General features: G+C 40.2%; 1 protein-coding gene across 1 annotated transcript in view; it reads left to right on the top strand.

Annotated features, from left to right (window-relative positions):
* SLIT2 (slit guidance ligand 2) overlaps nucleotides 1–15,516 on the top strand; it is a 350,353-nt gene that overhangs the window by 10,597 nt on the left and 324,240 nt on the right. Inside the window, exon 4 of the mRNA XM_004579186.4 lies at nucleotides 7,906–7,977. Coding sequence (XP_004579243.2) covers nucleotides 7,906–7,977 — 72 coding nt within the window. The remainder of the gene's footprint in view (nucleotides 1–7,905; nucleotides 7,978–15,516) is intronic.

Below are 15,516 nucleotides of genomic sequence, written 5' to 3'. Positions count from 1 at the left end.
TTTCAAAATTGATATAAAGTTCGTATTTTAATTTAGAGAAATGTAATGTTTCTTAAAAAGAGGTTATATGTCATACTGCCATTTGAGAGTACCTAAAAGACATATTTGTTTCTCTGTTAAAGGGGGGTTCTGAAATCACTCATTCTCTCTGCGTCCATAAAGCATTCATAAGTTGTCAGGGTTCGCCTGAGAACCCCTGCCAGGCTTCGGCTTTTGTTGTCTGTTGCTACACATGAGTTCAAGTAAAGAGTATGTTGTGGAACAGGTCTGAAGAAGACGCTGTTTATCCTCTGCTCTTCAATGCTGTAGAGAACCCCTCTTCTGACTAATCCCACAAGTTTACAGCAGGCACGTCCCTTGCACCTCTTCCTAATGTGAAGGCCCATGAGCGGTACTAATCTCCAAGAAGAATGCAAGTCCATTTCCAGAGCATTGTTCTCTGGTATCTTTCCACCTAAGCTTCCAGTCACTGCACTCATTTCGTGCAGTGTTTCTTTCAATTACATCTACTGCTCTGTAGTGGCTGCCAAGTATGCACACTTCATAAAACAGAAATGCTCTAAATGATCTGATATTAAGTGTCAGTTATTCTCACCTACTTAGAAACAGCAAGGACAGTTTTAAATTATGATTCCTGGCTGTGGTTGTAGAAAGCTTTAATGCGTGGGAATTATTACAGGTTCCCTGCGAGACTGTTTCTCATGCAATGTTTTTGGCTTTTTATGGGCTGAAGTAGAGCGGTGGTGAGAAGACCCATTTGCTCTTTGTGGTCCGTTTTACAAATTCTGAAGCCATGAGGCTGTTTATTTTTCCCACATCTGTTTTGGGCCCATCCTTTGTGATAGTGTTTGCTGGATGCTGTGTCCTTTCTATCTCCCCTGAAATGAGTGGTTTAGTTTACACTGTTACAATGTATTTGTGGAAGCAGCCGAATGTCAAATATTTTACATTGAATTCTGTCTTTCATTGCTTTTGGATACTTTTCTGCTTGAATTATAGTCTTCGAGACTGACTTTCACAACTTTGCATGCAGCAAGAGACTTTCCTGTATGGACTTCATATACATTGCTTTTTTTCTTTCTTTCTTTCTTCTTTTTTTCCCAAGCAAGGCATAGCTGGTGGATCAGAAGGAGTATTGGTGAGAATGTGTTCAGCATGAAAGCCCAGGAACAACAGGGCTGATCTGGTGTTATGAAAGCTGGAATATTGCTTTCCAACCTTTGCAGGAAATGCCTGGGCTGTCCTGGTGCTGTGCCTGTCTTCCTGCTGCAGCCGGAGGGTCCTGGGGCACCGACTGCATGCCGCGGCTTCCGTTCCTGGCATACAGTGTGGGCTGGGAATTATCCAGGTGCCCTGTTTTCTCTTTCTCTCCTTCTTTCCTTTTTTTATCCTCTAATATTCCCCACTGCTGTTCGTTGTCTCAGGGACACCAGACCAAAAACCTTCTGACCACAAGCCGACTTCTAGAATCAAATACATTACATAAGAGTGGCAACAGAAAACATTGGTTCCAATTCCATTGTGAAATCTTTTTTATTCAGATTTATGTATTTATTTATTTGAAATTAAGGATGACGGCACTGGGGGAGAGATGAGAAAGAGAGAGGAAGAACCACATTGACCCTGCATCCCCTGGTTCACTCCCCAGGTGCCAGCAGCAGTCAGGTATCGACCAGACCTAAGCCAGGAGTTGCCATCTGTAGTGTTGCCAGGTGAATTAGCAGGAAGCTGCCCAGGACACAGAGCAGCTGGGATAGGAACTGACACTCTGGGAGACCAGCATGGCAAACAGTGACTGAAGCTTTACAGCTAACCCCACCCTCCAAGCCGCTTTCATCTTTCAAAACTTCAGTTTTCATATCTTTGAAACAGGAATTATTATGTTTCATGGTGGCAAAATACGATTTAGTTATTACGTTGTATAGTGGCAATATATGATTGAAGGATAAGGGGTCTAGCTTCACAGAATACCTGACACAGCATGTGGAAAACTTGCACATTTCAACACTGTCTTATTTCTCAGCAAGTGAGCTTAGGAATTATTTCATCTTATCAGCTATTGCTTGTGTGTGATGTATTCACTATGGATTTTATGCATCAATACTTGTTATGTCTTCATTTTGATTTTCCTCTTATTGTAGTACGTAGTTAATAAAAGGGATTGAGGAAAGTACAGCCTCCTTCACGTATTGTTTCACAGTTTTAATTGTCGTCTCTGTCAATGTGTGGAAGAATATCAAGAGCTAAAGGATTTAGAGGAAGGAGCATTATGATGAATGAATTGGCCTCCCTAGCATGGAATAGATACGATGAAACTCTCATTGGTCATGTGTTGTAAAGGCAGTCTTAACTCATGTGCTGTCATATAATGATAAAACAGTTGCTTATTAAAAATCATAGAATGTGGGCAGTTGATTGACTTAGAAGTTTCGTCCCCGCTTGGATACCCACGTTGCCTAAAAGAATCCCAGGTTCATGGTTGCGTTTCTGTATTTCTCAGCCACCTTTCCTGCACGTGAGCATCCCAAGAGACAGCAGGTGATGGCTCTGGGATGTGGAACTTGAACCCGCTTGGGAGACCTGGATGGAACGCCAAGCTCTTGGCTGTCCTCTGGCCCAGCTCTAGCTGTGGGTGCACACTGAGGAGTGAAAAGGCAGATGGAAGAACTTTGTTTCTGTCTTCCTCTCTGCCTTATAAATGAAAGGAAATAACTCAATAAACATTTTAGAAGGTAGAAATGGTAGAGTCGAATGTTTTTAAAAGGTGAATGGAAATTTACTTTAAAAGAAGCAAAAAGGAAGTAAATTCTACTCCAAATTATGTTTGTGAAATAGGAAGTTAGCAATTAACTTTTCAATGCTTTGTTTAAAGATCTGTTCATTTGGAAAGTGTAGTAATAAAGAGGGAGAGATAGAGACCTTCCATCTCCTGAGGTGTTCTCCAAGTGGCGTAACAGACATATTTGGGGCAGTCCATAGCGAAGAGCCCAGAACTCCATCCTGGTCATCGACGCGGGCAGCAGGGCTGACGCACCAAGCCCATATTCTGCCCTCGCAGGCACGTTCGCAGGAGCATGGATAGCAAGTGGAGCGGCCGTCTTGCATCGGCGCTGTGCTATGGAATGCCAGCTCCACAAGTTGCGGCTGAATTTGCTGTGCTCTCCCACTGGCCACTAACTGACAGATTCTTTAAGGCAGCGTCTGTTCAAACTGTCAAAATATCTTCTATTTACAATGACGTGCGCCATGAAGTAGACATTTTTCTCTGACTTTAATAAAATTATTTTCAGGTTGTTTGAATTGAGCAGAAGTTTGTAGACAGTTGAGGGAAAAGTAGAAAAAGTAAGAGACTGTAACCTCTTACAAAGGAAAAGAGCCACAGGAGCAGCTGACAGATAATAACTTGAAACAATGCTTGTCAATAAGGCCCAGGCTGCCCTTTGCATTGAGGTTTTAAGAATCAGCATTTTAGAGGCCGTTGGTATCCGATGGGACTCCTAAGATTATTCATCCCTCTGAAGGTCATGTTCAAAAATAGCTGCTACTGTGGAACAAACAATTATAAAGATCCCTGCTCTTTCCCCTAAGAATGCGATAAATTAGACAAAAATACTACAGACTGTTCTAAAACAATAAATTAGTACCAGGTGAATTCGTGAATAGTTCTGGGATCCTGTGGCCATATTCTGCCCAGGGATGATGCCAGAGGAGCTGGGTATCATCACGCCTCGGGGATCGCCTGGCAGAGTTGAGCGTCCTTGCTCTGCACAAGTCACGGTGGACTCACCTGCTGGTTGGATCTGGTTAATTTATGTTGGTTGCCATAAAATTCCTCTGGCTTTCTGAATTCACACAGTGCTGTTTTCCTGTTACGGGACCATCGTTTTAATTTCAATTCCTTCCTATTTGAGTTCTTATTATGACACTGCAAACATCATCTTTAAGCCAGTAGGTGACTCTTTGTTTTTCTGGTTTTAGGCACTATTCAGTAATTGCTGTGCCTTTTAATACTCTTCAGAGTAATTCTACGTTGTGTAAAATGTTCCTCAGTGTAATAATTTAAGTTTCGGTTGTTGTATTAGAGTCTCTTTGGTAGCTTATTGATGATTGAATACTTTGAAAGAGTTTCCTTTTTATTTTAATATTTGTATGTGCGTTTATCAATATTGATAGCAGAAAGAACAGGAGCCAAAAGCATGCTGATACTTTTGTTTTTCAATGTGTATTTCTACATTGTCTCTCCTCTTTGGTGTAATACTTCCTTGTTTCATTGTTGCAGAAATGTATCATGTTTGGCTAGACATACTAAGATTATAATAGCTTCTGGAAAGAATGATAAACTATTTTAATTAAGAGAAAAAGGTTTCCATGTATTTTCCTTTGATGTTTCATCTTTTTAAAAGGAGTTTGAAACACCAACCTAGTTTTTCCCTTTAAATAAAATTTAATGTTTTCTTTTCAGGCAACTAATTCATACATATGTATGAAATGAACTATGTACAACTGAATTTTTTTTCCCAAAGACAGATAGATGAAAAAGAAGTTTTAAGAACTATATCAGTTTTCAGGGCTGGCTCAAGGGTTTGTCAGGCGAATCCTCAGCCTGAAGTTCCAGTGCCCGCATCCTGAACGGGCTCTGGTTTGTGCCCCAGCTGCGATACCACTGGCAGTGCCCGCATCCCGAACGGGCTCTGGTTTGTGCCCCAGCTGCAATACCACTGGCAGTGCCCGCATCCTGAACGGGCTCTGGTTTGTGCCCCAGCTGCGGTACCACTGGCAGTGCCCGCATCCCGAACGGGCTCTGGTTTGTGCCCCAGCTGTGGTACCACTGGCAGTGCCCGCATCCCGAACGGGCTCTGGTTTGTGCCCCAGCTGTGGTACCACTGGCAGTGCCCGCATCCCGAACGGGCTCTGGTTTGTGCCCCAGCTGCGGTACCACTGGCAGTGCCCACATCCCGAACGGGCTCTGGTTTGTGCCCCAGCTGCGGTACCACTGGCAGCGCTCCCTCTCATGGCCTGTGAAAGCAGCCCAGGATGGCGCAAATCCTTGAATCTCTGCATGGAGGTGGGAGACCTGCAAGCAGCTCCCAGCTCCTGGCTTCATTCAGGTCAGCTCAGCTCTAGCCGAGTTGCAGCCATCTCTCTCTCTCTCCTTTTGTGTAATTGTCTTCCAAATAAACATTTAAAAACCAAATAAATCTTTTGAAAAAGAATTTTACCTTTTAAAATTGTTATTATTTAGTAATGACAGTTATTAAATGACCTCCAGAAGAGCAAATTTGCGCCAATTGTTGGGGAAGTTGTTAGCTTTCGGAAGTTGTTAAAGCTTTGGGAACAGTGACATCTCAGGAGAAGCTTAATCCCTGGTGTGGTGACTATGGACATGAGAATACTTGAGAAGTTGGTGAAGGCACCCCTTCTGAAATGGTCTTTTTCTTGCAGTGTGTGAAATTATACTGATGCAGGCTCCTTAGCAAGGTTGCTAGTAACAGCTCTAAGTCATTTCTGCATCTGCATTTTTTTGAGAATGGTGAATAGGTGATATTGAGAATGTGTGGGGTTGGGGTTGGGCCAAGAAGGCTGATGCAAGACAAAGAAGGTAGCTACTGTCTCCGGAACATGAAAGCTGGTTTGATGGAGGAACTTCAGTTGGCTGCAGTATGGCATATAACCTAAGGGAAGGAAGTTGGCCTAATAGAAAATGCATGTGCTTGGTCCCTGCTGAGTTATGTCAGTGTCTCCTTAGGCAGCATTTCCTAGGAATCCGCCAAGTGCCAGGGAAAGCCAGGAAATGTTCAGTGAGCACTCTGCTGCCTTTGCCTTTTGATGTGGTCCACAACCCAAGTGCCGGAGTAGAAGAGAGGGAATACAAAAATGTGGGCTTTATGTTTGAGCTCATAACCTAGTAAGAAAGGGATCAGTCCATGAATAAACATAATTCAGTGGGAAAGGCTGTAGCTTTTCAAATGCTATGGGGACACAGCCAAGGGAAGCCCTAGCTCAGTGTAGGAATATCAGGAGAAGGTTCCCAGAGGGTGTTAAGTACCATTGGAGAAGGGAAAGCTTTGTCTGCAGATGGGGACACATTCCTTGAAGAGGAACGCCCGTTGAGGCTGGAGGACCACAGATGAGGAGTGTTATTCTGAAGCCTTAGGGCCAGATGTTTGGCAGTCCCACCTCTGGTTTAGAAACTGAGGTTAGCTCTTTGGACATTGGAAGGTTCTTCCAAAAGTTGCTGCCTTCCTAGGAAAGTTGTTGTGGTCTGTCTATGAAATGTATTTAATCTGCTTCACTGAGTGGTACATATAACAAAATCATAATTAGCTGTATTTTACTGAGATAGCACAATGGGAGGCATTTGCAGTTACTGCTTGGAATCATGTTCAGCAGAGAATAATGTAATAAACACGTTTGGTTTCACTTTAACCTTCTTATGTGTTATTTTCATAAAAATTAATGTCAACAGGAAGTACATACATCTGTCCTGTTGCCAGCACTTTTACTATTTGCCCCCGTACTGTCTTGGCATACTTTTTTATTAGTGCACATTTTATGACGTGCTGAGAATGCTGTGTAGCTGGCCAATTTTTCATAATAGGAGTTTATGTAATGAAAAGCATGGTTACCATCACTGCGCCATGTGTTTGAGCATTGAAAGAGGTTCTGAGTTTCCGTTGCTTCAGTTTCACACCTAGTACAGGATCTCCTTTTCTTACATCCTTTGTAGGGGAAATATCCATAGCCTGGTCTTGAATATATCCAGAACACAAAGCTGAGGGTTCTTCGAGGCCGGTCATTGTCTTTCTTAGTATTCCTAAGTCTTAGAAGGGTCTTCCTTTTCATCTGCTTTCTGGAAATTTAAAATTACTGATTCCATTCTGTCAATTAGTAAACTCTACTTCTGCTGCTTGCCCTTTAAGCACATCCACTCTAATATACTCTCTTCCTGTCTCTTCACACTTTTCGCTAAGACTGAGCAAAGACCTGTGTTTCTTCAAGCTGATGTGAGCTGCTGGATTTGCTTGTGTTCCTTGCGAGCTAGGTGATTATGCGTGTGTAATTTGTATCAGCTTGCCATCATTTTATTTAGATTTGAGAAAAGCAGAGACAGACACATTCTTCTTGCTTGTTTAATTGTACGCTCACAACATATGAGATAGGTCTGTTACATGAGAGTTAGATTTGTTTTCTTTATTTATTAGTCCATGAAACTTTGTTCCATAGCATTAGGTCTTAGATTGAGTGAGAGTTGTGATCAAGCTCTTCTCTAGAACATTTAGGAATCCCAATATCAGTCAAACAATTTAAAATATTTAAATCATTTTTGACACTATTCATTATACTGCTGAACCTCCGATCCAGTTAAGAGTTGAGAGCTGTGGTTCAAAGTTGGAATGTTGTTGACTTTCTTCTGACTTTACCTCTAGAGACAAAGCACGCCAACACTGTCACATTTTCCCCCCAGCTAGATGAAAACAGTGAAATTGAAGTTTTCACTTCTCCACAATGCTTTGCCTAGAAATGTAGGCCACTAGGAAGGCACATGAATTATTTTGACATGAGTTACTGTGGCCTTTTTCCCTCATCTCAGAGTTGGCTGTATTAGACTCAAGTTGGCGTCATGAAATCTTTTATCACTGTTTATATCCTGGTTGAACGGTGCTGCATAGTTTGAAAACTTAGGAATCATCTAATCCAGGAATCACCTGAGTAAGCCTGATAGAAAATTGCTGTGAAGAATCCTGTGACAAAAGGTGTAACCAACTTTTGATTTGCAATGCTTGAGTTCTCATCAATGTCTTTTCATTCTTCCCTGAAGTACAGGATGAGGCATGACACTACCAAATTGGTCTCATTGTTCTGTATCTTCTGTGTAACATGAGCTTTGTTTTGTTTTCTCAAAAGGCGTTTAAACAGAAATCACCTTCAGCTGTTTCCTGAGCTGCTGTTTCTTGGGACTTCGAAGCTGTATAGGCTGTAAGTAGACACAAACAGATATCATTGCTTTGAGTAGTACCTTTATGCTTTATGAAATGTGTTTTCGATCTATTTTCTTGTTCTTTCCTGGAGTCAATCACCAATAGATTAATAGATTATAGCTTTTCTTTTGTTGCTGTTGTTGTTATGGTTGGTTTTCCAGGGATTTGAACCATTTTCTTCGGCTGTACGTAGTGGTTTATACATGCATTGTTATAACTGAATTCTTTTATTTTACTTTTTTAATAAAAAACATAATCTCACAGAATAATGATGAGATTTACCTGCTTTGTAGAAATTTTACATTCGTAGGTAAAGTTGCTGCTGAACCTCCTTCTAACAGGAAACTGGAAGTGTTTCAATGTGACCTTTGTGGTATTGTTTCTGTACACAAGTAGTAGTAGTTATTAGTCTGAACATGTTATTTTAAGGTTGTTAAAGAGGGCAGTAAGTCTCTTAAATGCCTCTCCTAAAGCCAGAAATCTCACTTCTTCACTATTTGTGAGTGTAAGGCAAGGTTTTCCTCTTCATTGTGCCATGGACTGTTAAAGGGAAGCAGTTCTTCAAGGAGCGTCCTCTGAGTATTTGGAAGAAGTGGTCTTCCCTCCCTGGCGTGCTCGTGTGCTGACTAATGTATAACAGTGAAAGCACATTCTGAAAGCTTTTAAATTAAATTTTAAGCTATGTGAATGACTTTGTGCAGATGGAGGATAAACTACAAAGTGCTGAAAAAATAAATACCAATGATTATTGATGTTCATACAAGTTGGGGGAAAAAAGTGCTAGAATATCGGTTGCTTAGTGGCCTCACCTGGGTGGTGGGGCTGTCCCATCTGGTAGTATTTGTAGAGAAAGAACAAATCACTCTTTTTTTTCCCCTGAACTTGACTTTGTAGCCAAGGTTTTGTGGCTAACAAGGTCAACATGGTGATCCTTAACTGCAGAAGCAGCTGGGCTGTTCCCCGGATTTTCCTCCACTGGAAGCCTTGGTCTGCGAGGTGCTGCTCCTGGCGCTGCTTGCCGCAGGGAGAACGTAGCGCTGCCGCGCCGTACCTGCTCTCCCGAGGCTGGCTCTGATGGTGTTCCCCTGAGGACAGCCAAAGCGGCTGGCAGGCTTCTCTTCTTCTTTGTCTTCCCTGCTATTTAATTGGCCCAATTTGAGTAAATTTTAAAAATCAAATAAAGAAACCTTGGGCAGGCTTTTTCACAAAAATTCCTTAGGGACGATTTTACAAAGGAAATCAGAAGCAGGCTTCCATAAAAGCTCTGAGTCTATATATCAGTTGATACTTAAATTTAAATATTTCAGCTTAATTTCCAGTGAGGGCCATGGAAATAATTTTAATAGCATTCTATGTTTTACTTTGAATATTGTATTTGAAGGAGATTTTAAGAGATTTACTTCAAGGTTAGTATATAGTGAGCCTAGTTAAACCACTGAATTGCTAACACTGGGCTTATAAAAGCACACAAGATTCAAGGAAGCTATTTTGTGCATTGTAAAAATAAAATTTTGAAGAAATGACTTGAAAAGGAAGACTCCCAATGAAACTGTTAAATATAGCTTGACAGTAGTATACTAGACTTTCTACCATTGTTTGTTCCTCCAATACCACGATCTAAAACAGCACAATGTTGGGCCTGTGCTGGTTGCTGAAGGACTGTTGTATTGTAATAACATGGGAGAAAAAGATGGGGCTGGGGAAAATGGGGAGGTGGAGGAGTGACTCTCTGTACCTACAAAACCGTACCATGGAAAACAATAACAATTAAAAACAATACGAGAAAATAAAACAAATGATAGAAAGAAAAAAAAAATGTTACCTGGAATAAACATTGCTTAAGCCTTAGAGGGGAAATGTACAAAGTAAACTCAATATCGAAGAAACAAAACTTGTGTGATGTTTGGATTAACCTCTTCAATTTCAGATGGTATAATCCATGGCAGACTTCCCTATCCACAAACCATATCTTATTTGACATTGTATCCTCATCGACAAGACCATAGAATGAACTAAATATTTTTTTCATTTATTTTGTTACTACTCTAAAATGTTATGAAGGTTTTCTATGAAGCAAAGTGACTTGATATTTTCACCAATTGAATCAAAAAGCTAAAACCTGTAAAAGTATAAGGCAACACTTTCTAGTTTTTTAAGGCATGTAAAAATTTGGGAGAATGGGTAACTAGAAATGTGTTCAGAACTTTTATGTGTCTGTTGTGATCAAAGAATTTTCCCTGGGAAGCAATGAAAGTATGGGAGTTACAAGAAACCAGCTATAAGAGGGACACAGCAATTTTGGTATTTCTGGAGTTCAAGTCTTTAATATTTAATATTGTCATTTAATATTGTCCCCCGTGGCTTTGCACCTCACATTTGACGCAGGCAATGAATGCATACAGAATCTTGGCGCTTTCATTCCTGCCCGCATCCTCAAGTCAGGAATCTACTTCTGAGTTCAGGAACAGTTGCCTCTCCCGAATGAAGACTTTAGTGAGTTGGTAACACTGACAGTTCTTTTGAAAGAATATTTCCTAAGCTACATGTACTTTTCTGTGATGGTGATTTCCGAATTAAATAGCTGCCATTTAGAATCTCTAATAACCGAAGGAAAGAAAGCTTGTGAAGCTGCCTGTGAACTGCAAGGGTACAGCTTTAGATTTTGTTTAGGTGGTACAGGTGACTGAAAAAGTATTCTGGTGGATGGAAAAATGTTTGCAAACGTACATACAAGTGAGGCCTTTCAAATTCTCATTTAGGAATTGCCCTTCATGTGCAGCCAGAGTTAAGTGGTAGAAGAAAGGGTGTTGGAGTTTGAAATAACAGGAAATAAGCTTTAGGACAAGAATAGTAATTGACTAGTTATTGAATACATACTAAGACAGCTATAGCTGCTCTGCTGCCCAAGGTAGGAGAGTGATGCATGTGTAATTCAGGAAGGAGATGAACTTAGGAGTTATTTTTTTTTACTTTTTTCCAGTATTTTCTTACATATCATAGCTTTTATGAATACATAACAATATTTTTCTCTGATATCCCCTCTAATAAAAAAGTTTGCCAGCTTAAAATGTAGTTCATACACTTGCTATTTTTAGCATTGTATGCATAGATTAAAGCCAGGCTGATGTGCTGGACATCACACAGATATTCTTTGCGTGTTTGTAAGGAATAATCACCATTTGACTCTTGGTTGAAGGCGAGATGCCAGCGGAAGCAGCACATATGCTTTTTGCAGACTCTGGATGCAGTATAAAAGAAAAGGAGGGTACACTCTATATGAATTATGATTCGACACGGTTGGTTGCTGCTAGCGGCCAAATATGCTTTTCCTTTGCTGTCTGCTCCAATTTCTCTTTGGACTGGTTGAGAGAGCACTACATGTTCAGGTCAAGATGTTTGCTGAGAAATAGTAGTACAGTTGCAGCTGTGTTTGTTGGAGCAGGAGAGTAGTTTAAATAGCATTACCATTTATCCAGTCCATTAACAGAACTCTGTAAAATAATACCAACTCTGCGTAAACTACAGGACAGTGTAATAAAATTACAAGCACTTGTTGACAGATGGAAAGTGTAAGTAAAGGAAGGGGCCATAGGTTGGAGGTTAAAAGAGACAGCACATGGTTCTCTTACATGCCAAGACTTCTTTCTCCCCTTTGCTCCTCCTCCAAAATTGGGGTTGCATTTTTAGACTAGCAACCTGCAAGTGGAGGAATGTTTTTCAGAGAAATCTGTCACTATTTAAAACAGAAATTGCAGTGAGTTTTGAAATGATTGATGATAGTTAATTGAAATCCATGTTGGTATATACAAATATCCCCTGCAAATATAACTTTAAAGTAGACTTGGAAGTGTGTGATTCATAATTTCTGACTTGAGTTTGCAAGTACTAATCCAGGCTCGTTAGAAAAGAATTTCATTGATAGTATTGTGGTTATGCCTTTGGTTATAAATATTTGTTTTGTGGTTTTCAGTTTATTTTTTTGAATATTATGGTATTTACCCAGGCTTGTAGTTTAAATATGTGAAACAGTTCGCAGAGATTTGTTTTTTCACCGCATTTACCAGACCAAAGCCAACCAACCCACCAACAAGAACATCTGAGTATATCCCAGTGACTCATTTTATTTCCTGAGTCAAATCCTCTAACTTCTGGCTCAGAACTGGTATTTATTATTTCCTAATGTAGAAATATGTAACATTAGCTATAAATAGTTTTGTTGATGTTATACACTTTTTATAGCATAGTACTTACTTACATAGGATAGACTTTAAGAACATAGTACCTACTTACCTGGGATAGAATTTGACTTCTTAAATTGTTTTGTCAAGCCACAGCTTGTTAGCTGTCATATAGGATCTAGATTCTCCAAATTGTTTTGGATAACTAATATTTGGAACTCTTAAGAAAGGAAGACATTTTCATTCTTCCAAAGTAAAAATTAATTTTCTAAGCATGAAAATATATTATTAAGTGTCTTTCTCTTTTCACCACTTCCAAAGCAAAAGTCTTTTTTTTCTTTAAGTTGAAAACATGTTTGCTGTAAAAATGGTTGGGAAAAACGAGTGAAATTGGAGAGTGAAAATTATCCATTATCTCACAACCAGATACAAATGTTCTTACATTTGTCAGTTATTATAATCTTAGTTTTATGATTGTGCACATAGATGCTGCTTATATTCTCTGTTGGGAAAACATTTTAACATCCTCAGGGTCTAGTAAGAAGCATGACCTTTAGAAGCTCAAAGCGTTAGTTGTAATGAATTAGATCTGTGACAGATTCAGGGTTTGCAGCTTGGATGAGCAAATAGTAACTGAGAAGGCGGAATGAATAATAGAGAGGCAAATTAAACATAAAGAATAACTGGACTGATTAAATGTTTGATCCCTTTAGGTTTGGGAAACAATGAAGTATTTTGATTGGTAGACACAGCATGATCAAAAAACGACCTGTTTTTTTGGCCCAATCAGGATATATCTCCCTTAACATGATGCCTCACTGATATAAAACTACCTCCCTAGTTCTTGGATGTCAATTTAGTCTCCTAGGATTCTCATCGTCAAGCATGAAAGCAGAGGACGACAGTGGAGCCGGTGTAAAAACTCCTCTTGAATTAATTTCTGCCAGCTCTGATTAAAGTGTGGGCTACCAGAGGTGTCAGGTGCCACAGTTTCTTGCTTCATTTTACTCTTGGCCTCTTTGGCCTCTGCCACAATAAATCCAGCAGTGGTTGTGCAGGCATTGCAGGTTCCAGTTGCCACGGTTACCGTTGTCCAGCCGGCTCCACATCATTACTCATCTAGCGAGCTGCTATGATCGCTACCGCTGATTCCTGTTGCCGAGCCTGTTCAAGTGGGAAGTTCTTCAGAAGGTGGCCGTCTTACAGCGTGGTGGAAGCAAGCAGGCTCTGATGCTTTGCCTTTGAAAACAGAACCAAGAAGAGAGAGAAAACTTCAGGAAGGGCTAACTTTCAGTGGCTGAGATACCAAGTCCTTTGTACTCATTAATGATTGGGACTGAGGGACTCTGTTCTGCCCCTTAAAAACCGAGGAGTATTTAATTTGAAATGATTGCCCTCGTATATTCCCGGCTCCAAGTGTTTGTTTTTCCATAGGAAGACAAAAGGCTTGCTGGACAGGTATCTGCTCACATTCCAGTAGAGCCCTTACCACTTGCCATGAAAAACATGTGCCAGCCACTGAATAGAAAGCTGCTTTTCAGTTTGTTTTCAAAGTAAACATGTAATCTTAGGATTTAGGAGTTATAAACCCAATGAAGATTAAGATTATACTTGAGATTGTGCCAAGCTTTGTGTTGATAGTTTGTACTTCAAAGGATCGCTAGGAGCAGACTTGTCAGTGGAGAAAGTAGGAAAAATAAAGGCAGGTTTCTGCAGTTGCCAACCCCGCAGACCCTGCATGCGAAAGCCAAGACTTGGTCCAGACAGGCAGTCACGTGCAAGAAGGGCTTTCTACTCGGTGTCCTCATTTAAATAGCCAGTTTCAATATTTTTATCCCAACCCACACATTTTCACCTTATGGGCATCTTGCGGTTAGAAAATACGGAGAGAGAGATACTGGGGGCAGGGTGGCGGGGACGAAACGGCTGAACACCTGGCTCCACGTGGTACGCGGTACTTGCGACCTCAGCTACTGCAAACACCTGATTTGTAAAATGTACGTTAAAACCTAAAACATTCATTGATGCATTTTGTAAAATGTGCATTTAAGCATGTGATTTTCAGGCTTAAAAAGGGGCTGGGAGTAGTCAACACTGTATATACATCATCAGGTAATGAATGCCTTAAAATTTGATTACATTATGAAATTGAACTGCAATTTCAAAATTATAATGTAAGGATTGAAGATTACCTGATTATTTCTAGGACTAAGTATTGATAGGGTTTTGGCGTTGAGAGAACTCTTCCGAAAGTTGATGGAAAAACATAACTGAAAGGTTAATTTATCTTGGTACAAAGAATTTTGGAACTATATGCATAGTTTCTCATGATAAACATTTTCCATGAACTTTTGGAAGACTCCTCAATGGTAAGTAATTTGGATGCATGTTTTTACATTACGATTTAAGACACTGAAATAATTTTTTACTATGTATCAGAGAAGTGATGTAAAACAGTAAATCTTTCGTGCCTGCCTGTGCATCTGCGGTTCGGTGGGTATTTGTGGAATGTGAGGAAGTGTATTGAGGCCTCACCTGTAAAGTGGAAGCAATTGCGTTACTTACTTTCCGCAGCTGTCACGAGTCACCCTTTGGAGTCAACAGTCAAAAGAACGTTGGCAGCTTTCATGTAAGCTGCAAGTGAAGTTTGTTTTATCATCATCCTCTCGTTGCAAAGACAAGGAAGATAATAGTGTGCAGTGGCCTTGCAGCCTACGCACAGTCAGCAGCCTGCTGGGCTGGGTTTCGAGGCACCCACAGTCCAGCCTTTCTCCTCAGTGTGATGTGGGGAGCCACACTGGTTCTTTTAGCACTGTACTCTGTGACATAACATGTGCATTTATACTGTTCTGTTTCTTTTTATTTGGCCACAGGATCATGATGGCTGGGATTTTCTAAATGAGCACTTTTCATCCTCTCTCAGATGATGATTAATATAGTTGTAGATTTCATATATTTAATGCTTTAGGGATAGAAGAATAGACTGTGATTCAGGGATTTTTAATATACACCCACCGATTTAGATTACTGTGTTAATGGTGTGCTTTTCTGGATGGAAAAAGTACTAATTAGAAAGTGCTGACACCTCAAACTCCAGGTAAACTTTTCTGAAAGCTGTTCGGATTCCATAAGTTGCTGAAGAATGTTTTCATGAGAATCTGTTTTTAAAACAATATAAAGTGGCTAATCCCTGTGATCTGTGGATTATAGAGTGCATATGTGTTTGTAAGTATGTTTTTAGATGAAATAATTATGTCAAAATGCAAATCTTTTAGCACTTTATATTCAGACATTATTTCATAATGAACTGCTTGAGCCAGAAGTTATTTTAATTTTGCTTCCTTTTTGATTGTCACGGT

This window comes from Ochotona princeps, chromosome 11, assembly GCF_030435755.1.
Source record: "Ochotona princeps isolate mOchPri1 chromosome 11, mOchPri1.hap1, whole genome shotgun sequence".
Classification (NCBI taxonomy): Eukaryota; Metazoa; Chordata; class Mammalia; order Lagomorpha; family Ochotonidae; genus Ochotona; species Ochotona princeps.
The sequence above is the reverse complement of the archived record's forward strand: the minus strand, read 5'-3'. Positions and strand labels throughout refer to the sequence as shown.